Consider the following 27,951-nt stretch of genomic DNA (forward strand, 5'->3'; position numbering starts at 1 on the left):
CTGGCCTGAGGCTATGAAATTATAAAAGAGGTTATATAAGGACTATATGTGGCATGGATACATAAAGTACGAATAACATTGATATCTTGTTTTATAACAGGATATGTTTAAATGTCTTCAACAAGTCGGTTGATCACTGGAATCTGGAGACTGGAAGTCCTTCATGCAAACATAGGTTTTCATTTTGCAGCTCTACTTTTCACGGATAGGCTTCTGTGTCTCCTATGTTCACATTTCATTTCAGCAATGGATTAGTGGTGATACTTGGGTCTAATGAAAAGGTTTTAAGAAAGTGAGCTTAAATTTTTGCTTTATGATCAGTAGTGGTCAAACCCAGTTCAGCAGAACAAATAGGCTGCAAATCTGTACCGAACAATGTGGCCCCATTGTATCGCTGATCGGTTGGGACTAGAGATGAGCGAGCACCAAAATGCTCGGGTGCTCGTTGCTCGAGTCGAGCTTTCCGCGATGCTCGAGGGTTCGTTTCGAGTAACGAACCCCATTGAAGTCAATGGGCGACTCAAGCATTTTTGTATATTGCCGATGCTCGCTAAGGTTTTCATTTGTGCAAATCTTCAAAACCTACAAAAGTGATGAAAACAACACAGATACGGATAGGGCAGGCGAGGGGCAATATGCTGGGCTGCATCTCAGGTACCCAGGTCTCACTATTAAGCCACAATAGCGGCAAGAGTGCCCCCCCCCCTAACAATTTTTACTTCGGACAAACCCTCATTAGCAAGGCACACCTTAGCTAAGCACCACACTACTTCCAACCAAGCACAAGCACTGCCTGCGGGACACACCGCTGCCTCTTCTCCTGGGTTACATGCTGCCCAACCTCCCCCGCACGACCCTGCGTCCGCAGCGCACACAAAAGTGTCCCTGCGCAGCCTTCAGCTGCCCTCATGCCACACGCTGGCCCCATAGCCACACCACCCTCATGTCTATTTCTAAGTGCGTCTGCCATGAGGAGGAACCGGAGGCACACACTGCAGAGGATTGGCAGGGCCAGGAAGTGACCCTCTTTAAAAGGGGTGGGGCGATGCCCACAATGCTGTAGAGAATCGATGAGAAATTGACGTTCAATCTTCATTCCAATCTTGTGCCATCTCCGTCAGGAGCTGCAAACGTGGGCATGAGTTACATAGCAATGGGGAATCCATGTGCCCACACAGTATTCATTTTGTCTAGGTGTCGCAGAGCTCAAATTGACACTGCAAGGGGAAAGCCATCTGCACTCTGCCCCCTACCCAAGTCAGTCAGTGTCTTTGTGCCACACAGGTCAAACACCGCGATGGGAACTAAGTGTGCACCAACAGCATAGGTGGGTCCTAGGCAACTCAAGACATGAACAATAAATAAATCAGAGCGGCCAAACATGACAGGCTTGCACCGTGCCGACGACATAGGCCTTGGCCCACAGCTTCAGCAATCGTAGGCAGGAAGCGGACTTTCACTGCACCCAGGACATAGGCCTCTGCACAAAACCTCAGCAACCACGGGCCTACTGCGGACGCCAATGCTAGCGTATCTGTGAATGTCTCATTAGCGCTGTACACCCAGTAATCCGTAGTGGCCAGAATGCGTGTAACGCGAGGGTCACGAGAAAGGCATCCTAACATGAATTCAGCCATGTGTGCCAGGGTACCTGTACACAACACATCGCTGTCCTCACTAGGAAGATCACTTTCAGGATCCTCCTCCTCCACAGGCCATACATGCTGAACGGATGAGAGGCAAGGAGCATGGGTACCCTCTGCAGTGGGCCCAGCTGTCTCTTCCCCCTCCTCCTCCTCCTCCTCCTCCTCCTCCTCAACGCACTGAGATATAGACATGAGCGTGCCCTGACTATCCAGCGACATACTGTCTTCCCCCGCCTCCGTTTCCGACAGCAAAGCGTAAGCCTTTATGCTTTGCAGGGAACTTCTCAACAGGCATAGCAGAGGAATGATGATGCTAATGATTGCAGCATCGCCGCTCACCATCTGGGTAGACTCTTCAAAGTTTTCAGGACCTGGCAGATATCTGCCATCCAGGGCCACTCTTCTGTAAAGAATTGAGGAGGCTGACTCCCACTACGCCACCCATGTTGGAGTTGGTATTCCACTATAGCTCTACGCTGCTCATACAGCCTGGCCAACATGTGCAGCGTAGAGTTCCACCGTGTGGGCACGTTGCAAAGCAGTCAGTGCACTGGCAGATTAAACCGATGTTGCAGGGTCTGCAGGGTGGCAGCGTCCGTGTTGGAGTTGCGGAAATGTGCGCTGACCCGGCGCACCTTGCCGTGGAGGTCTGACAAGTGTGGGTAGCTTTTCAGAAACCGCTGAACCACCAAATTAAAGACGTGGGCCAGGCATGGCACGTGCGTGAGGCTGCCGAGCTGCAGAGCCGCCACCAGGTTACGGCCATTGTCACACACGACCATGCCCGGTTGGAGGCTCAGCGGCGAAAGCCAGCAGTCGGTCAGCTCTGTCAGACCATGCAACAGTTCGTGGTCCGTGTGCCTCTTCTCTCCTAAGCTGATTAGTTTCAGCACGGCCTGCTGATGCTTGCCCACCGCTGTGCTGCCGTGCCGCGCGACACCGACTGCTGGCGACGTGCTGCTGCTGACACATCTTGATTGCGAGGTAGAGGTTGCGTAGGAGGAGGAGGAGGAAGGTTTAGTGGAGGTGGCATACACCACCGTAGATACCACCACCGAGCTGGGGCCCGTAATTCTGGGGGTTAGTAGGACGTGAGCGGTCCCAGGCTCTGACTCTGTCCCAGCCTCCACTAAATTCACCCAATGTGCCGTCAGGGAGATATAGTGGCCCTGCATGCCTGTGGTTGTCCATGTGTCCATTATTAAGTGGACCTTGCCAATAACCGCATTGGTGAGGGTGCGTACAATGTTGCGGGAGATGTGGTCGTGCAGAGCTGGGACGGCACACCGGGAAAAATAGTGGCGACTGGGGACCGAGTAGCGCCGGGCCGCCGCCATCATGTTTTTGAAAGTCTCCGTTTCCACAAGCCTGTACGGGAGCATCTCCAGGCTGATCAGTTTGGCAATGTGGACATTTAAAGCTTGACCGTGTGGGTGCGTGGCGGCATATTTGCGCTTACGCTCCAACGCTTGTGCTAGCGACTGCTGGACAGTGCGCTGAGAGACATTGGTGGATGGGGCCGAGAACAGCAGAGGTGAGGGTGTGGGTGCAGGCCAGGAGACGGTAGTGCCTGTGTCCTGAGAGGTGGGTTGGATCTCAGTGGCAGGTTGGGGCACAGGGGGAGAGGCAGTGGTGCAACCCGAAGGCAGTGAACGGCCTTCGTCCCACCTTGTGGGGTGCTTGGCCATCATATGCCTGCGCATGCTGGTGGGGGTGAGACTGGTAGTGGTGGCTCCCCGGCTGATCTTGGCGCGACAAAGGTTGCACACCACTGTTCGTTGGTCGTCCACACTCTCAGTGAAAAACTGCCACACCTTTGAGCACCTTGGCCTCTGCACGGTGGCTTGGCACGAGGGGGTGCTTTGGGAAACAGCTGGGGGATTATTCGCTCTGGCCCTGCCCTTACCCCTGGCCACCCCACTGCCTCTTCCAACCTGTCCTGCAGCTGCAATTGCCTCCCCCTCTGAAGATCTGTCCTCAGTTGGCTTATCAAACCAGGTGGGGTCAGTCACCTCATCGTCCAGCGGCTCTTCCTCCGAATCCTCTGTGCGCTCCTCCCTTGGACTTACTGCCCTTACTACTGCCTCACTGATAGACAACTGTGTCTCATCGCCATCGTCCTCCTCACCCACTGAGAGCTCTTGAGACAGGTGCTGGAAGTCCCCAGCCTCATCACCCGGACCTCGGGAACTTTCCAAAGGTTGGGCATCAGTCACGACAAACTCCTCAGGTGGGAGAGGAACCCTTTTTTTCCAAATCAGGGCAGGGGCCCAAGAACAGTTCCTGGGAGTCTGCCTGCTCATCAGAATGTGTCATTTTCATGGAGTGAGGGGGCTGGGAGGAAGGAGGAACAGCAGCAAGAGGATTCAGAGCTGCAGCAGTGGACGGCGTAGAAGACTGGGTGGTCGATACATTGCTGGATGCACTTTCTGCCATCCACGACAGGACCTGCTCACACTGCTCGTTTTTTAATAAAGGTCTACGACGTGGACCCAAAAATTGTGATATGAAGCTGGGGAACCCAGAAACTTTCCTCTCTCTTAATCCCGCAGCAGCCGGCTGCGATTCACCAGGACCAGGAACTCGGCCTATGCCCACACCTTCACGTGGAACTCCACGTCCTCGACCGCGTCCACGTCCTCTACCCCTACCCCTACCCCTCAGCATGGTGGATTAAAAATCGCGCAGACACTGAGCGGTGTAAAAAATGTTGTGAATTATTGCCGCGCAGTTGGTGGCTGCCAGCGGTTATATAACGCAAAATGAAGCCAGATATAAATTATAAGGAAGGCTGCAAGCAGGCCTAGCTGTGCAATGTGCAATCGTGATGCACCTCAAGTTCCACAGGCCACGCAGTGAAATGCACTGAGTCACAGGTAGGCGTAAGAAGGATTTATTTTTTTAAATTTTTTTTTTTTCAAAGCAATGCAGGCTATAGAGCGTGTATCGGACTCTCCCTCTATGGGTGTCTGGCACCGTACACTGTGCGGGCAGCTGACGGCAAACAGCGTTGTAAAAAATTGGTGGTTTCTTGACGTGCAGTTGGAGGCAGACAGCGCTTACGGTTCGCAAACTGCACCCAGAAATAAATTAAACGGAAGGCTGCACGCAGGCCTTGCTGTGCAATATTCAGTTGTGATGCACCTCAAGTCCCACAGGCCACGCAGTGAAATGCACTAGGTCACAGGTAGGCGTAAGAAGGATTTATCTTTTAAAATATATTTTTTTCAATGCAATGCAGGCTATAGAGCATGTATTGGACTCTCCCTCTATGGGTGTCTGTCACCGTACACTGTGCGGGCAGCTGACGGCAAACACAGAGCGGTGTAAAAAATTGGTGGTTTCTTGACGTGCAGTTGGAGGCAGACAGCGCTTACGTTACACAAACTGCACCCAGAAAAAAACGTAACAGAAGGCTGCAAGCATGCCTAGCTGTGCAATACTGAGGTACTACAACTCCCAGCAGCCACAGAGTTAAATGCACATGGTCACAGGTAGCCCTAAAAAGGACCGTTGGGGTTCTTCTAGACAGGATTCCACACTACCACTGTCCCTGCCTCACCAATACTTCCCCTATACTACATAGTACAGACTGCAGCCTGAGAACGCTATAGCCTGCACACCCGATAAAAAAGAAAAAAAATTGTGCAAAACTGCTCCCAGCAGCCACAACAGTAGTGCACTAGGTGAGCTGTGGCCCTAAGAAGGACCGTTGGGGTTCTTCTAGACGCTAACACTCTCCCTATAGCAGCAGCAGCAGCACTCTCCCTAATCTCTGCCAGTGTGTGTCTGTGGCGAGCCGCGGGAGGGCCCACTTTATATACTCGGCGGTCACTTGATCTAGCCAGCCACTCACTGCAGGGGGGTGGGATAGGGCTGGAACTTCACAGGAGGAAGCTGTAATGCCTTCCCTGCATGTCTATTGGCCAGAAAATGGCGCTAACTTTTCAGGGAAGTAAATGTTATTGACTCGAGTGCTGCGTGGTGCTCGTCTCGAATAACGAGTATCTCGAACACCCTAATACTCGAACGAGCATCAAGCTCAGACGAGTATGCTCGCTCATCTCTAGTTGGGACCCTTGGTGTCAGACCTCCACTGATCGTGTGATAATAGGTTATTCTAAGGACAAGCCATCAATTGATAATTCTAGAAAATTCCATTGATATGAGATCATGATACAGCTGGTTACCTGGACAAACATCATCCATTTTCACCAAAGTAATGCAGCTGTTTCCTTGGGGTTTACAAATTTTACAATAGCATCTTCCCGCAGTACAAGTGGCTTCAGAAGGACAGTCTGAGTTATTCCTACATTTATCTGCAAAAAAACATGAGAAAACGAATTATGGACTGTTTAAAATTTGGACTGACCCACTACAGTACCAGATTCTGACACAATACCAGATTCTGGTTCCAAAAACTCCAGCAGAAGAAAACCCTACTTGGACTTAAATTTGTGCAGTTTCTCTGAGAAATTCTTAAATAAAATTGAAAAGTGGGTGTACCAGGTGGAAGGGGTACACACTATGACAATTGTCAGATAGTGAAGAGATACGCCCATTTTCATAAAGGGAATGGTAACACCCAGTTGCCAGTTTAGTAATAAGTTTTTGGGAGGAACAGCAAAGGAACGGCACAACACAGAGCTCTAAGACAAGATGCCACAGAATTCTTTTTTCATAGGGAATGCAGGTATTTACTAAAACAGACATCAGTAGAGATAACAGGTCCTCTTTGAAAAGACTGTCTGGTTTAGAAAACCTATTTTAATTACCCTATTAGATGATCAGACATAGTAAAAACGGGAGTAGAGTTATTCCAGTGCAGGTGAGGGGAAGTCCGAATACGTTTATCCGTGTCCTAGTTGGATGTCTTGAAGGTGGAATAGCAAGGTAGGTAGACGTGTACAGCATGGAGTGGTGTGAACTGAAATACTAGGAATAGGGCGCGACCTTTTGATGAAGGGTACTGAGCGTTGCCTGCAGTTTGGTAGCCTTATTTTACCCTCTTCCAATGATCTATTACATAGATCTGTTGAAACAGCCCCCCTCCATGGTACCACAGCTGCAGGCAGCACTTTGTTTCTACACTAACAGTCATCTCCTAACTCGCTGATGTTCAGCAGCCTTTGACAGCTCTAATTCCACATGCATGTGCGGTCTGACAGTGTTGGGATACCACACTCCTCCTCTCCCCCCGATTCGGTGGACAGCGCATGCACTCCTCCTTCCTGCGCATGCACTCCTCCTTCCTGCGCATACAACAGCTTAAATCCTCCACCCCGCTACTGCAGTTCCTACCTCAGCAATTTCTCCTGCACACACCTCCTGCACCTGATCTGACTCCAACAGCTATAAGTACCCTCAGCTTTCTTTACACTGCCACCCGCTACCTGCCCCCTACCCCCGCCACATTCTTATTGACTAAGTATTACATGCACTTCCTTTATGCCGCACCAGTGGGACAAATCTATCCAAGAACTTCCATACATAATCTGTGAACCAAGCTTCCAGACCACTACATTACCATTAGGACCATTCATCACATCTGCCCCAACTCCAAACCGTTCACCTGGCAGCTCTCATTTTTTCCATTTTTTATTACCGTTTCTGCCCAAGGTCCTTTTTTACATTTGTGTCTATTTATCTTTAACATACTATTAAAGATGCCTTCTGAATACCCATGAACTGCCTTTTATTTATGTTTTATGTCCTATTTTTACTGTCTATTTGAGGTTTAAGTATATTGTAGATTTCCTTGCTGTCGGAATTCACTTGGTTTCTTTTATACGTTGAATCTGTTTTTATCAATTATGTGTTATTATTTATTTTTTCTTCCAATACTCTGTTATCCACCATTATTGTGCCCCATCGATACTACTCGTGCTGCTATTCTCATACATTAGCGGGCCATATTACTACTATGCGCCATTTATAAATGTTTTATAATTTGTATTATCATTCTCTAAAACACGTGATTATCTGTACCTCAATTCATGTTGTCCCCCGCCTTCCCATGCTATTTGTATGTATAGTAACTACTGAAGAAGAATTGTTTTGCATTGAAATGCTTTTTTAAGCCATTATCAATAAAAATGGAGAAATTAATCTGACGATATTTGTGTATGTTCTTCAAAGGGATGCGCCATTTTCCCAGTTTTTTAGTCTACACCATTCCATGCAATTACCCTATTAGGAAATTCTGAGTTAGTAGATGGGGCTTATTCAGGACACTCATCTATTAGAGCAGCTATAAAGTGACCTATCCCTTTGGAGGACCCAACATCATGGTGAAGGAACTTTGTAATACCGAATTTCACCTGCGGTGGTGCTGCAGGGACAATAAGTACCTACTGCACGGCTCTTCACAAATTATTTGGGGGTCACAGCAGCAACTTGCCCTGTGATGGGCTTGTTGTCTGGGACCCTTGTAACATAAAAGGGCCGTCCAACTATCAAAGAAGTAGTTACAAGTTAAATAAGCGAGATGTTATGCAAAAGGCATAAAACCACTAAGGGCTAAGAACTCCGTAGATCAGCTGAACTGGACAGAGGGGCTTTTTATCAAAGAATTAAGATTTTGTCGAAAATATTGGAAATCCCATATTGGGCCGTGTTGGAGGCTTGTAATGTGCTTCATTGTTGTACCCGATCTAAGAGATTCTTAGACTTATTGTACAAACTTATAGTCACCTTCTGGCTGGATACTTACCTATACATACATAGAGTCCATTTTCATTGACCCTAAGGACAGATCCACGTCTGCAGGCACATGGGGAGGTGTTCTCTCTTCTACTACAAAGTTCTGGAGGATAAAGCATAAGGATCGGTGAGACATGCAGAATGTGACAGGAATGAAGATCATTTTCCCCTTAAAGGGGATGGCTTTTTGACCCACATCTTTATATAGGAAAGCTCCACAAGAGACTGTATAATGCAGGTCATCTGAATAGGAGGACAGAGCCGAATTCAACATGGTCAAATGTCTCTATGATGCCTGTTCCTCCTATTTTATCTGGAAAGGCCCTTTTACACGGAACGATATTCAGACGAGCGAAAGTGAAGGATAACCATTGAGTGTAAACGCAGCCAACGACTGAATGACAAATGATAATCATTCACTTCTTGTTCGTCTATAGCATAAAAACCATCGTCGCCGCGTTCACTTATCGTTCAGTGTAACTACCGATCGTTCAGTCGTCGTCAGTCACTTACACAGCGAATGTGAATGACTGAATGATTCCTTGTATGAATGAGCCAATAATGTATCTGGTTGTATAAATAGGCTGCATGAGCGAACGCTGACATCACTCATTCAATGGATAATCTTTTGGTGTAAAGTGCGTATTTCGTATGCAATTCGCAGAGAATGGAACCCGTCGATTTCAATGAGTTCGTTCACACTTCGGTATTTTGCACACGCATTTCAGTTATGTTAAAACAAAAATGCAGCATTTTTGCACTAAGGATATACATAGAAGTCAATAAGGGGTGCGCAAATGCAATGTGCAAGGAGATGCGCGATACACTGCGCGCAAATGATCATGCCATGCAGGCGGAAAAAGGACAGCAAAATATGCAGATTTGCGCAAAAAAATTGTTTGTTTCGCAAAAACGCAGCACTGAGGCACACGCAAATGCGTATACACTAGAGATGAGCGAGCATACTCGTCCGAGCTTGATGCTCGTTCGAGTATTGGGGTGCTCGAGATGCTCGTTACTCGAGACGAGCACCACGCGGCACTCGTCTCGATTAAACGAGCACTGACCATTGAATTTAATGGAGCCGGCAATACAGCCGGCTCCATTGAAAGCAATGGGCTGCCGGCGATCTCAGGATGAATTTTCGGGAAGGGCTTAAATATATAAGCCCTTCCCTGCAATTCATCCAGAAATGTGTAAAAAGTAAAAAAAAAAAATATACTCACCTTGTCCCAGCAGAATGATGTTAGCCCATTGAATTCAATGGAGTCGGCAATACAGCCAGCTCCATTGAAAGCAATGGGCTGCCGGCGAGCGCGGGATAAATTTTCGGGAAGGGCTTAAAAATATAAGCCCTTACCTGAAAATCATCCTAAAATGTGTAAAAATAAAAAAAAAAATGTATACTGACCTTTCCGCTGCAGCCGGAGTTCAGCCGCGTCTGGCCGGCAGTTCTCCTGAACTGCTTTCTGTAGTATTCAGCAGGTGGGGATTTAAAATCCCCGCCTGCTGAATGAGCTGCCTCTGATTGGTCACAGCCTCACCAATCAGAGGCAGCTCTCACTCACCCATTCATGAATTCATGAATGGGTGAGTGAGAGCTGCCTCTGATTGGCTCAGCGCAGGGACCAATCAGAGGCAGCTCTGAGAGAAAGCAGAAAGCAGTTCAGGAGAACTGCCGGCCAGACGCGGCTGAACTCCGGCTGCAGCGGTAAGGTGAGTATACATTTTTTTTTATTTTTACACATTTTAGGATGATTTTCAGGTAAGGGCTTATATTTTTAAGCCCTTCCCGAAAATTCATCCCGCGCTCGCCGGCAGCCCATTGCTTTCAATGGAGCTGGCTGTATTGCCGACTCCATTGAATTCAATGGGCTAACATCGTTCTGCCGGGACAAAGTGAGTATATTTTTTTTTTACTTTTTACACATTTTAGGATGATCTTCAGGTAAGGGCTAATATTTTTAAGCCCTTCCCGAAAATTCATCCCGCGCTTGCCGGCAGCCCATTGCTTTCAATGGAGCCAGCTGTATTGCCGTCTCCATTGAATTCAATGGGCTAACATCGTTCTGCTCTGCCACAGCTGTTACAGCTGTGGCAGAGGAGAACGATCGTTATGCTGACAGTGCGGGGGGGGGGGGGTGTCTCACTCTTGCCACTATTGTGGCTTAATAGTGAGACCTCGGAGCCCGAAATGCAGCCCTGCCTGTTGCTCCTCGCCTGCCCTATCCATTTCTGTGTTTTTTACATGACTTTGGTGATTTGCTAAGATTTTCACAAATGAAAACCTTAGCGGAGCACCAGTCATACACAAAAATGCTCGAGTCACCCATTGACTTCAATGGGGTTCGTTACTCGAAACGAACTCTCGAGCATCACTAAAAGTTCGACTCGAGTAACGATCACTCGAGCATTTTGGTGCTCGCTCATCTCTAGTATACACTCATGTGAAGAAGCCCTAAAGAAGAACTTTCTGCAATGTTGAAAGACACTGATAAAAAAGTCATATGTGGACTTGCGATTGGTCGTTCACGTGTATCTTACTGCTAGGGAAGGAGGAGAAAGCAGCACAGGGTGCTGTATGTATGTTGACTTTATGGCTCACCGTTATGGGGGCACTACATGTTAGTGGGAATGTTATGGTGGTATCGGCTACTGTTGGGAATGTTCAGGGATCATCAATAATGTCCTGTAATGTAACTAATACACATACTGTGACAGGTCCTGTTATGGGGGCACTGACTGCTAATAGAGATGGTACGGAGTCATCGGGGCTTATTTATGAAGCCTTCTCCATCAGATTTGTGGCATAATATTTTCAAATGATTCGTGCTAAAAAAAAAAAAGAGAAGTTTTGAAGGTCTCTGCCAATTTTTTCCTCTTACGAATGTGGGCGTGGCCTCTGTGTGTTGGAGGTTTCTAACACATTTATGAAGCTGAATGTCAGAAAATAGGAGTAAAAAGTGAGAGCAGAATAGACCAAATAATACTTGGTCTAAATAGCATAGGCACCGGCGTACCGCTAGGGGTTGTAATTGCGTCTCCTTAGCAAATGGATGTGGGTGGCAGCCAGGGAGGGAAGGAACTGTTACCTGGGAAGTCGACAGACCATTACAGGCTGTAGACTCCCCCGGCATGCGGCTGTCTCTTCCACTGAAAGGCTGCAGTTGTGATTGGTCACAGCGGCAGCCAGTCAGTGCACTGCCAGCCATGTGATTGGTCCAGTCAGGGATGCACTCAAAGCGAAAGTGAGAGCAAAGGAGCAGTACATGCGGTAAAACCAGGTATGTACCGCTTGTAATCTTATATGTATAGCAGTACATATATATGCATATATTATATAAGTACAGCTGGTATAAGTTATATATCCTGTATTTAATGATAATATATAATAGATACCCGGGTTACACCAGCATGCTTCGTTAAACTACTAACAACGAACTGTCCGCCTGTGAGTGTGAGTAGGTTTGTGAGCGACGTACATGCTAAGCCCTTGATCACATGACTGTGAGGTCAAAGGTCCTTCATCCTCAGTGAGGGAGTTACATGCTCTGCCCCTGATCACATGATGGTGATGTCATGACAGGTCTTGTAAGCACATGGCTGCTGTCCAGCTAGGTGTTTGTTAGTATTCCATAGCAACTAAAACCATTGGGGGTTTGTAGGGGATGTAGTCTGCCCATAATCTACACAGGGATGATGTCACTAACATGTGATTAAGGGTGAAGCATGTAACTCACTCGGGATGTAGGACCTGTGGTGACATCACTGTCATGTAATCAGTGGCAGAGCATGATGGTGACGTCATCACAGGTCCTTCATCCCGAGTGCTGTGCTGCTTGTAATCCCTCTTATATCGGATGAAGAATGTATGTAGTAGAGCTGTGTGTGATGTACATCTAGCAGAGCTGCTATTATAATTTCATAGAATCCTAGAATGTTAGAGTTGGAAAGGACCTCTAGGGTCATCTGATCCAACCCTCTGCTCAGCAGGATCAGTAAATCATCCCAGACAGATATTTGTCCAGCCATTGTTTGAACACTTCCATTGAAGGAGAACTCACCACCTCCCGTGGTAACCTGTTCCACTCATTGATCACCCTCGCTGTCAGAAAGTTTTTTCTAATATCTAATCTGTGTCTCCTCCCTTTCAGTTTCATCCCATTGCTTCTAGTCTTTCCTTGTACACATAAGAATAGGGCTGATCCCTTTGCACTGTGACAGCCCTTCTGATTTCCTACAGAAATATTTCCTAATAATTACTAGTATCACTATATGTAGAGTAGATGTACATCTCCCTGTGTATAGTGATATGGACCAGACCATGCTGGTATAACCTCGGTATCTCCTGTATATAACTGAACACAAAAAAACAACAACAACAAAAAACTCCATGTGGATTTTTAGCCTCTTGAAAGTGCTGGTCTGATTGGCTGAGTGCTAAGCCAATCACAGACAGCGCTCAGCTATTCAATGAATGACAGCTGAGCGCTGCCTGTGATTGGTCACAGCGCTCAGCCAATAAGAGGCAGCGCTCAGCCATTCATTGAATTCAATACGGCCATACAGGCATACGGGACCCCCAAACATCAGTCGGGGCACTTAAATACTGCTGTCACAATGGACAGCGGCATTTAAAGGGTTAACAGCTCTGATGAGCAGTGCGGCTTATCGGAGCTCTTACAGGCAGGTGTCAGCTGTAAGAAACAACCAGCACCCACATTGTAGGGAGCGTAATCATCCAGCGATCTCCCTTCATACAAACCCTGAAGCCGCAGGACATAACTGTTTGCCCTGCAGCCTTAAGGGGTTAAACCAACATGCCTTTTCTTATAGTCTATGCAGTTTCTTAAAAATGTATGTGGTTTTTGAATACCGCATACAGCTTTTTAATGTGTTTTTTTTAATTATGGTTCAGAAATGCAACAAAAAACATGAACACAGCCTCAGGGCGACTACCCACTACCGTTGTCTTCTCGCTGCAATTTCGCTGGGTGGTTTTTTTTTCAGATGTCTATGGGACTTTCTAATGTTAAAATTACAGCGGGAAAAAAAACGTAGTGGGTAGTCACCCTAAGGCCGCCTGCAGGCGGCCGGGTCGGATCCCTCTGCGAGAATTCTCGCGGCAAGATGCGGACCCGTGCCCCTGCAGAGACCTGCGGCTCACCCGCTCCTGGCGACTTCTCTCTGCACTATATGGCGGCTGCTGGCCAGCCGGCGCATGTGCAGGGCGGAGCCGGCCCGTCACTACTGATATTTCTGTGCGGATCTCTGCGAGACCCACACAGAAATAAAACATGCTGCAGTTTGTTTTCCGCACAGTTTCACGCGGCCAAATCGCGGCTGTGTGCATAGGATTGCATTATCTAATACAATCCTATGGCAGTGGGCTCAGGTGGAAATTCTGTGGGAAATCCCGCTGCGGAATTTCCGTCCGTGTGCAGGGGGCCTAAGGCTGGGCTCGCATGGCTGTTAGCGTAAAACGTTGTGTGGGTCACACAGCGTTTTATCGCTGTGGAGCTGCCAGTGAGCAGCCCTATCACTGTGTATGGCAGCGAAATTGTACTGCGCCTGACAGCGGATCTCGTGCGCAGTCCACCTGGGGTTTTGGTTTTGATATTTATGTACATTTGCTGCACAATAATTGGACCTTGGACACATCCTAATTCAGTGCATACGTAATAACACAAGGCACAGGGTAAGACGGCGCCCATTACCAAGACACTCTCCACCCGGGTAAGTGATGGACATCTTCTCCTTGACGTTGAAGAAGTTGTGGTCACATGCACAGTGGAAGCCCTCGATTGTTTCCTCGCAGGAGGCATTAGCTGGACATTCATCCAGAGATGGATCACACTTAGGAAAATTAGCGGCTTCAGGAGGCAGATAACGAATTCCTAGTAAAGAGCATACAACGAAGAGTTAACAATAGGAAGTAAATTGGAGCTTATTTGCAAATTGCACCATTAAACCTTGAGACCTGCATTATGCCACATTTACTATGTGTTTTAGGGCTTATTCAGACGACCGTATATTGGCTCGGTTTTCACGCCGAGCCGATATACGGTGTGCTTGTCTGCAGGGGGGGAGGATGGAAGAGCCAGGAGCAGGAACTGAGCTCCCGCCCCCTCTCCGCCCCTCGCCACTATTTGCAATAGGAGGGGGTGAGACGGGGCGATGCTAAGTACTGGCACTTATCTCCGCACCTGCCCCGCCCCTCCGATTGCAAATAGTGGTGAGGGGCGGGATAGGGGCGGTAGCTCAGTTCCTGCTCCTAGCTCTTCCGTTCCCCCCCCCCCCCGCAGACAAGGACACCTTATATCGGCTCTGCGTGAAAACCCAGCTGATATAGGGTCGTCTGAATAAGCCCTTAGACCCTTTTTTTTTGTGTGTGTGTGTCTGACTGAGCGGCATTCCTTTATTAAAAGGGTGAGTGGCCTAAATTGCACCCAAATTTTTGTAAAATTTTTGGCATAAATTAAACCAACTAAAAGGTGGTCTAAACGTAGAATAGACAGTCTAACCTGCTTTGGCCATAAGAAGGCAACAATTTTGGGGGGATTTGTCTCTCCAATTTTTAAAAGTCATAACTTTATTTTGCCGTTGACACGGCCGTATGAGGGCTTGTTTTTTGTGTGGCGACTGTAGTTTTTATTGGCATTATTTTCAGCACATATAATGTATTGTAAAACTTTTCTAAAATTTTCTTTGGAGGGCAGGGAGAATAAAAAAAAATCATCAATTCTGCCATTTGGTTTTTTTTTCGTACTGTGTTATTCATGCAGCATAACTGGCAACAGCGATATCAGCGCTACAAAATTGCTGCAATATTGTAGCTTTGTAGACGAGATTTTGTAGCATCAGGGATGCTTTTTCTTGTGAGAAATCCCACTTTGTGTCGCTGCGACCCGTGATTTTATCAACAGAAAGTTAATAGGAGTTTCTAATGTTAAATTTATTGCATCGCACGAAAATCGCAGAAAGATAGAGAATGCCGCGATTTTTTTTTTTATTAGCAACAATATTGCTAATGGGAAGGAACCCATTGAAAAGCATGGGTTTTACAAATGTGCATTTTGTAGCGCTGTTGCATCAACATAAAAATTGCACGATTTTGTAGCCCATGTGAAAGTGACCTAAATGACCATTTTTTCTGTGGGCCGGTGCGATACAATGATACCAAAACTGTTTATTTAATTTTTAGATTTTTCTACTTCTGCACAATAAAAACACTTTCTTGCAATTTTAATTTTTTTGGATTCAAGGTCCTATAACTATTTTTTATTTTTCCATAGACGGAGCTCTGTGAGGGCTTGTTTTTTGTGAGATGAGCTGTAGTTTTTACTGGTGCCCTTTTGGGTTACATAGGGCTTTTTTTAAACACTTTTACTGCGTTTTTTTGGGATGTAACATGAACAAAATAAGCCTTTTCCCTTTGTTTTTTCGTATGTTTTTGGCATGCAGGATAGTACGTTCAATAAGGATAAGATGATACCAATTTTTTTTTTACAAACAGCTGTGGACAACCAGGTCTCTTTATGGGTGGCTTGAATTGTGGATCGTCTGTAATTCAACTTTGCCTGTGAACATTGGGCCTAATACTGCCTAGTCTACGTTTCCATAGTCTAACTTTTAGACTGTATGCGTAAATAAGCCCCATAAGATATACAGTATAGCTAGCCTTTATAATATCTTCTCCCACATATATACACCGATTGTATATTACGCATCTCCCCCACCCTGCTTCTATATGACCTCCTCCCACACTAATGTAAATGGAGACGGCGATGTAGGTATATTTAAGAAAAACATCATTCAGGTGTAACCCATCAAATTGCCTAAAGCATATTTACACAGGATAATTACCCATACTGCCGCTGAAAACAGCAAATTCAGTTGCTAGTTGCCCGTGTACATGCGGCCGCCAACAGGGCACCGAGCAACAAATCGCTCACTTGCCAGAGTTCCTTGGTTTTCAGCATAACTAAAACCCAAGCTACTGTCAAGTCATATAAACTGGAGTGGCTTAATGTTTGCCCATTTGCAGTGAATGGAAGGAGGTGGCTGCAAGCAATCTCTGGCCCCTCCAACTCCATTCACTTTAATGACTATCACTTCGCTGGTATGGCTGTCGGACGCTAATGCACCTGGCAGTGGTGGGCTATGTTCATACAGCAGATCTGACTATAGTAGAGGTTTCTTTTTTCTGTCTTTATTCTGGACTCTCTTACATTCCTTGCAGAAGTCTTGGGTATTTCGACTTCATGGACCTACATTTCCAATATCACACCATGGGCACTATTGGGTATACCATAAGCATTATTGGGTATACCATGGACATTTGTATTAAGACTAAATTACTATTATGTTGATTTATTCCCTGCAAATTGGACAAATTCATTTGCGTAAACAGTGTGCGACTACAACTCGCTTGCGACAAGTCATTTTTGGTTGTGCGATTTGCCTGTGTAGTCTTAGTCTGATTTCCCTAGTGACTTACCTCTGACTGTACAGCAGCTCAAGAAGACGCAAAGGCCTGAGGAAGAAATAATCTATTACATGGGTTTCATGGGTCAGCAAGCACATTAACAGATTTTGCCAATTAAGGGTTGTTTTTAGAGATGAGCGAGCACCAAAATGCTCGGGTGCTCGTTACTCGGGACGAACTTTTCGCGATGCTCGAGGGTTCGTTTCGAGTAACGAACCCCATTGAAGTCAATGGGCGACCCGAGCATTTTTGTATTTCGACGATGCTCGCTAAGGTTTCCTTGTGTGAAAATCTGGGCAATTCAAGAAAGTGATGGGAACGACACAGCAACGGATAGGGCAGGCGAGGGGCTACATGTTGGGCTGCATCTCAAGTTCCCAGGTCCCACTATTAAGCCACAATAGCGGCAAGAGTGGGCCCCCCCCTCCCAAAAACTTTTACTTCTGAAAAGGCCTCATTAGCATGGCATACCTTTGCTAAGCACCACACTACCTCCAACAAAGCACAATCACTGCCTGCATGACACTCCACTGCCACTTCTCCTGGGTTACATGCTGCCCAACCGCCCCCCCTCCCCCCCACAGCGCACACCAAATTGTCCCTGCGCAGCCTTCAGCTGCCCTCATGCCACGACACACTCATGTCTATTTAGAAGTGCGTCTGCCATGAGGAGGAACCGCAGGCACACACTGCAGAGGGTTGGCACGGCTAGGCAGCGACCCTCTTTAAAAGGGGCGGGGCGATAGCCCACAATGCTGTACAGAAGCAATGAGAAATCCAATCCTGTGCCACCTCCATCTGGAGCTGCACACGTGGGCATAGCAATGGGGAACCTATGTGCCACACACTATTCATTCTGTCAAGGTGTCTCTGCATGCCCCAGTCAGACCGGGCTTTTTAATTCATAGACACAGGCATGTCCAACTCCCTATTGTTAAGTCCCTGTCGACCGACAGCATGGGTGGCTCCCTGGAACCCACCGGCGATACACAAAAATATCCCATTGCATTGCCCAACACAGCTGAGGTAGTAATGTCGTGCTTAATGCAGGTGGGCTTCGGCCCACACTGCATGCCCCAGTCAGACTGGGGTTCTTTACAAGTGGAAACATGTAGGTTAAACTCCGTGTGCACCTACAGCATGGGTGGCTCCCTGGAACCCACCGGCAATACACAAAAATATCCCATTGCATTGCCCAACACAGCTGAGGTAGTAATGTCGTGCTTAATGCAGGTGGGCTTCGGCCCACACTGCATGCCCCAGTCTGACTGGGGTTCTTTACAAGTGGAAACGGATGCATTTATAATTCCCTGTGGACCCACAGCATGGGTGGGTGCCAGGAAGCCACCGGCGGTACATAGAAATATCCCATTGAATTGCCCAACACAGCTGAGGTAGTAATGTCGTGCTTAATGCAGGTGGGCTTCGGCCCACACTGCATGCCCCAGTCAGACTGGGGTTCTTTACAAGTGGAAACAGATGCATTTATAATTCCCTGTGGACCCACAGCATGGGTGGCTCCCTGGAACCCACCGGCGGTACATAGAAATATCCCATTGCATTGCCCAACACAGCTGAGGTAGTAATGTCGTGCTTAATGCAGGTGGGCTCCGGCCAACACTGCATGCCCCAGTCAGACTGGTAATATGTACCTTAACAGTAACCGCGTTGGTGGTAATGTGGTGGTGACTGCGGACCTAGTAGCGCGGTTTTATTTTGTTGGTTTTCGGAATGTGGCCAGGATTAAGTGGGCCGTGGCGGAGGATGTTTTGGAGGCACTACGTGTCCTCTCCACGTGTCCGTGGTTATATGCACCTTAACAGTAACAGCGTTGGTGGGAAATGGCCTCGCCGCCATCATGTCTTTGGGAAGCCTCTGTTTCCACACCCCAGAGACATACCATTAGCAGCGGTATAGGCAGAGCCCAGAATTAGTAACATTTCAGCCGTAGCATTAGCGACAGGCCCCACTAACATATCACTAGCAGCATTATAGGGGGAGCACAGTCTTAGTTCCATTTAAGTCATTGTAGCAGCCTACACAGGCCCCAGGAACAATTCCGAAGCAGCAGTATAGGAGGAGCATAGTCTTAGTTCCATTTAAGTCATTGTAGCAGCCTACACAGGCCCCAGGAACAATTCCGAAGCAGCAGTATAGTGGGAGCGTAGTCTTAGTTCCATTTCAGTAGCTGCAGTATAGCCAAGGCCCAAGTTACATTTATGTAGCTAAAGTGTAGGCCAACCCCGCACACACTTCTGTACCATGAGTCCAGGCGAAGAACATACAAATTGCTATGATTACACTGTAGGTGAGGGCCCCAAAACATTGGTGTACCAACAGTACTATGTACCTCAGTAAAAATTGGCCATGCCCAACCAAGATGGCAGGTGAAACCCATTAATCGCTTTGGTTAATGTGGCTTAAGTGGTAACTAGGCCTGGAGGCAGCCCAGTTTAACTAAAAATTGGTTCAAGTTAAAGTTTCAACGCTTTTAAGAGCATTGAAACATATAAAAATTGTTTAGACAAATTAGATGAGTGAGCCTTGTGGCCCTAAGAAAAATTGCCCGTTCAGCGTGATTACGTGAGGTTTCAGGAGGAGGAGCAGGAATATTATACACAGATTGATGAAGCAGAAATGTCCCCGTTTTGGATGGTGAGAGAGAACGTAGCTTCCATCCGCGGGTGCAGCCTACGTATTGCTTACGTATCGCTGCTGTCCGCTGGTGGAGAAGAGAAGTCTGGAGAAATCCAGGCTTTGTTCATCTTGATGAGTGTTAGCCTGTCGGCACTGTCGGTTGACAGGCGGGTATGCTTATCTGTGATGATTCCCCCAGCCGCACTAAACACCCTTTCCGACAAGACGCTAGCCGCAGGACAAGCAAGCACCTCCAGGGCATACAGCGCTAGTTCAGGCCACGTGTCCAGCTTCGACACCCAGTAGTTGTAGGTGGCAGAGGCGTCACGGAGGACGGTCGTGCGATCGGCTACGTACTCCCTCACCATGCTTTTACAGTGCTCCCGCCGACTTAGCCTTGACTGGGGAGCGGTGACACAGTCTTGCTGGGGAGGCATAAAGCTGTCCAGGCCCTTAAAGACTGTTGCACTGCCTGGGCTGTACATGCTGCTCGATCTCCGCACCTCCCCTGCTACCTGGCCCTCGGAACTGCGCCTTCTGCCACTAGCGCTGTCGGATGGGAATTTTACCATCAGCTTGTCCGCCAGGGTCCTGTGGTATAGCAACACTCTCGAACCCCTTTCCTCTTCGGGAATGAGAGTGGGAAGGTTCTCCTTATAGCGTGGGTCGAGCAGTGTGTACACCCAGTAATCCGTAGTGGCCAGAATGCGTGTAACGCGAGGGTCACGAGAAAGGCATCCTAACATGAAGTCAGCCATGTGTGCCAGGGTACCTGTACGCAACACATGGCTGTCCGCACTAGGAAGATCACTTTCAGGATCCTCCTCCTCCTCCTCCTCCTCCTCCTCAGGCCATAAACGCTGAAATGATGACAGGCAAGCAGCATGGGTACCGTCAGCAGTGGGCCAAGCTGTCTCTTCCCCCTCCTCCTCATCCTCCTCATGCTCCTCCTCCTCCTCCTGAACGCGCTGAGATATAGACAGGAGGGTGCTCTGACTATCCAGCGACATACTGTCTTCCCCCGGCTCTGTTTCCGAGCGCAAAGCGGCTGCCTTTATGGTTTGCAGGGAACTTCTCAAGATGCATAGCAGAGGAATGGTGACGCTAATGATTGCAGCATCACCGCTCACCACCTGGGTAGACTGCTCAAAGTTTCGAAGGACCTGGCAGATGTCTGCCACCCAGGCCCACTCTTCTGAAAATAATTGAGGAGGCTGACTCCCACTGCGCCGCCCATGTTGGAGTTGGTATTCCACTATAGCTCTACGCTGCTCATAGAGCCTAGCCAACATGTGGAGCGTAGAGTTCCACCGTGTGGGCACGTCGCACAGCAGTCGGTGCACTGGCAGATTAAACCGATGTTGCAGGGTGCGCAGGGTGGCAGCGTCCGTGTGGGACTTGCGGAAATGTGCGCAGAGCCGGCGCACCATTACGAGCAGGTCTGACAAGCGTGGGTAGCTTTTCAGAAAGCGCTGAACCACCAAATTAAAGACATGGGCCAGGTATGGCACGTGCGTGAGGCTGCCGAGCTGCAGAGCCGCCACCAGGTTACGGCCGTTGTCACACACGACCATGCCCGGTTGGAGGCTCAGCGGCGCAAGCCAACGGTCGGTCTGCTCTGTCAGACCCTGCAGCAGTTCGTGGGCCGTGTGCCTCCTATCTCCTAAGCGGAGTAGTTTCAGCACGGCCTGCTGACGCTTGCCCACCGCTGTGCTGCCACGTCGCGCGACACCGACTGCTGGCGACGTCCTGCTGCTGCTGACACATATAGATTGCGAGACAGAGGTTGAGGAGGAGGAGGAGGAGGAGGGTGCTTTAGTGGAGGAAGCATACACCGCCGCAGATAATACCACCGAGCTGGGGCCCGCAATTCTGGTGGTGGGTAGGACGTGAGCGGTCCCAGGCTCTGACTCTGTCCCAGCCTCCACTAAATTCACCCAATGTGCCGTCAGGGAGATGTAGTGGCCCTGCCCGCCTGTGCTTGTCCACGTGTCCGTAGTTAAGTGGACCTTGCCACTAACCGCATTGGTGAGGGCGCGTACAATGTTGCGGGAGACGTGGTCGTGCAGGGCTGGGACGGCACATCGGGAAAAGTAGTGGCGACTGGGAACTGAGTAGCGCGGGGCCGCTGCCGCCATCATAGCTTTGAAAGCCTCCGTTTCCACAACCCTATACGGCAGCATCTCAAGGCTGATAAATTTGGCTATGTTGACGGTTAACGATTGAGCGTGCGGGTGCGTGGCGGCGTACTTGCGCTTGCGCTCCAACACTTGCGCTAGCGACGGCTGGACTGTGCGATGCGAGACATTGGTGGATGGGGCCGAGGACAGCGGAGGTGAGGGTGTGGGTGCAGGCCAGGAGACGGTAGTGCCTGTGTCCTGAGAGGGGGGTATGATCTCAGTGGCAGGTTGGGGCACAGGGGGAGAGGCAGCAGTGCAAACCGGAGGCGGTGAACGGCCTTCGTCACACCTTGTGGGGTGCCTGGCCATCATATGTCTGCGCATGCTGGTGGTGGTGAGGCTGTTGGTGGTGGCTCCCCGGCTGATCTTGGCGCGACAAAAGTTGCACACCACTGTTCGTCGGTCGTCAGGCGTCTCTGTGAAAAACTGCCAGACCTTAGAGCACCTCGGCCTCTGCAGGGTGGCATGGCGCGAGGTGCGCTTTGGGAAACAGTTGGTGGATTATTCGGTCTGGCCCTGCCTCTACCCCTGGACACCGCACTGCCTCTTGCAACCTGCCCTGCTGCTGCCCTTGCCTCCCCCTCTGAAGACCTGTCCTGAGTAGGCGTTGCACACCAGGTGGGGTCAGTCACCTCATCGTCCTGCTGCTCTTCCTCCGAATCCTCTGTGCGCTCCTCCCTCGCACTTACTGCCCTTACTACTACCTCACTGCAAGACAACTGTGTCTCATCGTCATCGTCCTCCTCACCCACTGAAAGGTCTTGAGACAGTTGCCGGAAGTCACCAGCCTCATCCCCCGGACCCCGGGAACTTTCCAATGGTTGTGCATCAGTGACGATAAACTCCTCTGGTGGGAGAGGAACCACTGCTGCCCAATCTGAGCAGGGGCCCGAGAACAGTTCCTGGGAGTGTTCCCGCTCCTGAGCATGTGTCATTGTAGTGGAGTGAGGAGGCTGGGAGGAAGGAGGAGCAGCAGACAGAGGATTCGGATTTGCAGCACTGGACGGCGCAGAACTCTGGGTGGATGATAGCTTGCTCGAAGCACTTTCTGCCATCCACGACAGAACCTGCTCACACTGCTCATTTTCTAATAAAGGTCTCCCGCGTGGACCCATTAATTGGGCGATGAATGTGGGGACGCCAGAAACGTGCCTCTCTCCTAATCGCGCAGCAGTCGGCTGCGACACACCTGGATCAGGAGCTCGGCCTGTGCCCACACCCTCACTTGGGCCTACGCGTCCTCGGCCGCGTCCACGTCCTCTAGGCCTACCCCTACCCCTCAGCATGCTGTATTACCAGTGATTTCCAAGCCAGGAAAGAAATTGGCGCAAGCCTGCAGCCAAAATAGAATTTTTTCCCTTGTTTTTCAAAGGACAAGCCACACTGCGTGTATTCAATGAATACAACTAAGTGTAATAACTGTGTTGTGGCCCTGCAAATGTGTCAGAGAACTGCAGTGATGCAAAGTTATTCGCTACAGCAGATCAGGGATTTCCCATGCAGGAAAAAAATTGGCGCAAGCCTGCAGTAAAACGTAGCTGGCTGCGTCTGATTTTTTTTAACATTCTGCACGCAGCACACACGTACCCAGAGCCCTGAGGACTGTCAGAGGCAGGCGAAATAGAATTTTTTCCCTTGTTTTTCAAAAGACAAGCCACACTGCGTGTATTCAATGAATACTAATAAGTGTAATAACTGTGTTGTGGCCCTGCAAATGTGTCAGAGAACTGCAGTGATGCAAAGTTATTCGCTACAGCAGATCAGGGATTTCCCATGCAGGAAAAAAATTGGCGCAAGCCTGCAGTAAAACGTAGCTGGCTGCGTCTGATTTTTTTTAAGTTTCTGCACGCAGCACACACGTACCCAGAGCCCTGAGGACTGTCAGAGGCAGGCGAAATAGAATTTTTTCCCTTGTTTTTCAAAGGACAAGCCACACTGCGTCTATTCAATGAATACTAATAAGTGTAATAACTGTGTTGTGGCCCTGCAAATGTGTCAGAGAACTGCAGTGATGCAAAGTTATTCGCTCCAGCAGATCACGGATTTCCCATGCAGGAAAAAAATTGGCGCAAGCCTGCAGTAAAACGTAGCTGGCTGCATCTGATTTTTTTTAACGTTCTGCACGCAGCACACACGTACCCAGAGCCCTGAGGACTGTTAGAGGCAGGCGAAATAGAATTTTTTCCCTTGTTTTTCAAAAGGACAAGCCACACTGCGTGTATTCAATGAATACTACTAAGTTTAATAACTGTGTTGTGGCCCTGCAAATGTGTCAGAGAACTGCAGTGATGCAAAGTTATTCGCTACAGCAGATCAGGGATTTCCCATGCAGGAAAAAAATTGGCGCAAGCCTGCAGTAAAACGTAGCTGGCTGCGTCTGATTTTTTTTAACGTTCTGCACGCAGCACACACGTACCCAGAGCCCTGAGGACTGTCAGAGGCAGGCGAAATAGAATTTTTTCCCTTGTTTTTCAAAAGACAAGCCACACTGCGTGTATTCAATGAATACTAATAAGTGTAATAACTGTGTTGTGGCCCTGCAAATGTGTCAGAGAACTGCAGTGATGCAAAGTTATTCGCTACAGCAGATCAGGGATTTCCCATGCAGGAAAAAAATTGGCGCAAGCCTGCAGTAAAACGTAGCTGGCTGCGTCTGATTTTTTTTAACGTTCTGCACGCAGCACACACGTACCCAGAGCCCTGAGGACTGTCAGAGGCAGGCGAAATAGAATTTTTTCCCTTGTTTTTCAAAGGACAAGCCACACTGCGTCTATTCAATGAATACTAATAAGTGTAATAACTGTGTTGTGGCCCTGCAAATGTGTCAGAGAACTGCAGTGATGCAAAGTTATTCGCTACAGCAGATCAGGGATTTCCCATGCAGGAAAAAAATTGGCGCAAGCCTGCAGTAAAACGTAGCTGGCTGCGTCTGATTTTTTTTAACGTTCTGCACGCAGCACACACATACCCAGAGCCCTGAGGACTGTCAGAGGCAGGCGAAATAGAATTTTTTCCCTTGTTTTTCAAAGGACAAGCCACACTGCGTCTATTCAATGAATAATGTATGTCTTCTGGCCCTGCCTACACAATTCTATCCCTGTAGTATTAATGCCGGGTGCAATGGTCTGCACAGCCGGTTTTGAGAAAAAAAAAAAAAAATATGCAACACTGCTAACAGCAGCCTGGACAGTACTGCACACGGATAGATGTGGCCCTAGAAAGGACCGTTGGGGTTCTTGAAGCCTACACTCACTGCTAACACTCTCCCTGCCTAACCACCACTTCTGTCCCTATTGCAGGGCGCAATGCTCTGCAGATCCAATTTTGAAAAAAAAAAAAAAAATTACAGTGCTAACACAGTACTGCACACTATTAGATGTGGCCCTGAGAAGGACCGTTGGGGTTCTTGAAGCCTACACTAACTCCTAACGCTCTCCCTACAGCAGCTCCAGCACGATACCACTGTCCCTCAGCTAACTCACAAGGCATCTGAGCCGAGCCGCGGGAGGGGCCGATTTTTATACTCGGGTGACATCTGATCGCCCCAGCCACTCACAGCAGGGGGGTGGTATAGGGCTTGAACGTCACAGGGGGAAGTTGTAATGCCTTCCCTGTCTTTCAATTGGCCAGAAAAGCGTGCTAACGTCTCAGAGAGGAAACTGAAAGTAACCGGAACACCGCGTGGTACTCGTTACGAGTAACGAGCATCTCGAACACCCTGATATTCGCACGAATATCAAGCTCGGACGAGTACGTTCGCTCATCTCTAGTTGTTTTAGGAAAATGTTCTACAGACAGATGAGACAAAAAGTGGAATTTTTTGGCATAAATGGACAACTATGTTTGGAGAAAACTAACAAAAAAAAAACACACTACATATTAACACCTCATCCCAACTGTGAAGCAAGGTGGAGGGGACTTCACGATTTGGGGCTGGTTGCTGCCTCAGGGCCTGGACATCTTGTGATCATTCAGGGATCAAACCATTGTAATGGCTGGCTGCAATTACACCTGTCCATGACCTTAAGCTGAAGAGATGTTGGGTAATACAATAAGGTAATAATGACCCAAAACACATAAGAAATAAAGGTTGAAAAAGATTTGTCTTTTGGAATGGCCAAGTCAGAGTTCTGACCATAACCCTATAAAGATGCTGAGGACTGCGCACAAAAAGCATCCCAGAAATATTGATAAACTGAAAAAAAAAATTATATATTCAATCACTCAGCGAGTTGTGAATCCACTAACCGTTGCCTTGTTGATCCTATACTTTTATCAATAAGGATGGTATGAGATACTGTATCAAATGCTTTACTAAAGTCAAGATATACTATATCAATCGCATTTCCCTGGTCAACCCAGTTGATAATTCTGTCATAGAAGGAAATTAGATTCGTTTTTTATAGAATCAGTTTTTTTCATCCCAAATAGCAGGATTTAGTTTAGCCCCTTAACGACCAATGACGTACCGGGTACGTCATGGAGCGTCGGGGTATGTATGAAGAGAGGTTGCGTGGCAACCTCTCTTCATACAGCGCGGGCATCAGCTTTTTATAACAGCTGACATCCGCGGGCAATAGCCGCGAGCGGCCGCGCGGGCAATAGCCGCGAGCGGCCGCGCGGCCGATTGCGGCTATTAACCATTTAAATGCCGCTGTCAATTCTGACAGCGGCATTTAAATCCCCCGAACGATGTTCGGGGGTCCCGCACGGCCCCCCCGCGGTGAGATCGGGAGAGCCGTGCATGTGTCATGGCAGCCGGGGGCCTAATGAAAGGCCCCAGGGCTGCCTTAGCAGACTGCCTATCAAGCCATCCCCGTGGGGTGGCTTCATAGGCTGCCTGTCAAAAAGCAGTATGACGTAATGCTATAGCATTACGTCATACTGCAGGAGCGATCAAAGCATCGCATCTTAAAGTCCCCCAGGGGGACTTCAAAGTAAAGTAAAAAAAGAATCAATAAAGTTTTTTTTTATTGAAAAAAAAAAAAAAGTTGTAAAAGTTTAAATCACCCCCCTTTTGCCATATCTATTATTAAAAAATCTAAATAATAAATTAAAAATATGTATTTGGTATCACCGCGTCCGTAAAAGTCCGAACTATCAAAGTACCACATAATTTTTCCCGCACGGTGAACGTCGTCCGAAAAAAAAATGAAGAACGCCATAAATGCATTTTTTTAGTTACCCTGTCTCCCAGAAAAAACGCAATAAAAAGCGATCAAAAAGTCGTATGTATTCCAAAATGGTACTATCAGAAACTACAGGACATCCCGCAAAAAATGAAACCTTGCTCAACTACGTCGACGGAAAAATAAAAAAGTTATTGCGCACACAAAATGACCGCAGAAAATAATTGAAAAAAATTTTATGTCTTTAAAAAAAAAAAAGAGGAGTATAGTAAAAAAAACCTATACAAGTTTGGCATCGTAGTAATCGTACCGACCCATAGAATAAAGTTATCATGTCGTTTTTGTTGCCATTTGTGCGCCGTAGAAGCAAGACGCACTAAAAGATGGCAAAATGTCGTTTTTTTTTCATTTTACTCCACTTAGAATTTTTTAAAAGTTTTTCAGTACATTATATGGTACTTTAAATAGCACCATTGAAAAATACAACTCGTCCCGCAAAAAACAAGCCCTCATACAGCGACGTGGATGGATAAATAAAGGAGTTATGATTTTTTTAAAGGGGGGAGGAAAAAACGAAAATGGAAAAAAGAAAAATGGCCGCGTCATTAAGGGGTTAATATAGTGACCATATATAGAGGCATTTCTACCTTTTTATAGACAGCTGTTTAAGCCATGTTAGCCCTCAACAGTTTTAGATATGGAAACCACAGTCTAATAGAGCAGAGCTTAGTCAGCAAATTGGACAGGCTAACCAGTAAGGCTGTGATGAAGCAATGGTTGGACTCATACCCAAACTCCATTATCTTAATGTCTTCTGTGGAATAAGTTATAGTACTCTTGGGCATTAAAAATGACTAAAAACTCATTTGTTAACCCCATATACTTGATGAACCTACACTAACAGTAGAAATGAATACCTTTTGGAACTTGCTAACATATAGGGGATTGCAGGAAACCCACTGTGCACAGGTTCAGCTCTCCTACATCTGTATTTGCCACCCTCGTGTTTGAAAAACCACAGGATCCCAGTTACTCACCACACAGCAGGAGTCTTCCTGAGGTCTTCATTATGAGCAGAGATGTGTAGAAGTGAGAGACGCAAATGGAGAAGTGTTCAATACACCCATATCAAGTCTGCAAACCCCACCTTGGATTGCATAATACTTCAT

General features: G+C 47.8%; 1 protein-coding gene across 1 annotated transcript; it reads right to left on the reverse strand.

The window, feature by feature from the left end:
* Positions 1-27,871, reverse strand: LOC136612697 (adhesion G protein-coupled receptor E1-like). Its single transcript, XM_066593226.1, has 6 exons — positions 27,820-27,871; positions 16,849-16,884; positions 14,066-14,245; positions 8,359-8,451; positions 5,837-5,965; positions 1-270 (listed from the first exon to the last, which is right to left on the reverse strand). The coding sequence occupies exons 1-6, from the start codon at positions 27,848-27,850 to the stop codon at positions 236-238; spliced, it is 504 nt and encodes a 167-aa protein (XP_066449323.1). The 5' UTR covers positions 27,851-27,871; the 3' UTR covers positions 1-235.
* Positions 27,872-27,951: the final 80 nt, after the last annotated feature.

The sequence above is a fragment of the Eleutherodactylus coqui genome, chromosome 2 (assembly GCF_035609145.1).
Source record: "Eleutherodactylus coqui strain aEleCoq1 chromosome 2, aEleCoq1.hap1, whole genome shotgun sequence".
Lineage (NCBI taxonomy): Eukaryota > Metazoa > Chordata > Amphibia > Anura > Eleutherodactylidae > Eleutherodactylus > Eleutherodactylus coqui.

What these genes read in the sequence shown, in the direction of transcription:
- LOC136612697 (XM_066593226.1), bottom strand. Translation starts at nt 27,850, where the DNA reads ATGAAGACCTCAGGAAGACTCCTGCTGTGTG. An exon ending in TGGACTCTATGTATGTATAG is followed by an intron (nt 5,966 to 8,358) that starts GTAAGTATCCAG and finishes GTTTTTTTGCAG; the next exon opens with ATAAATGTAGGAATAACTCA. An exon ending in AATGGATGATGTTTGTCCAG is followed by an intron (nt 271 to 5,836) that starts GTAACCAGCTGT and finishes CCTTTTCATTAG; the next exon opens with ACCCAAGTATCACCACTAAT.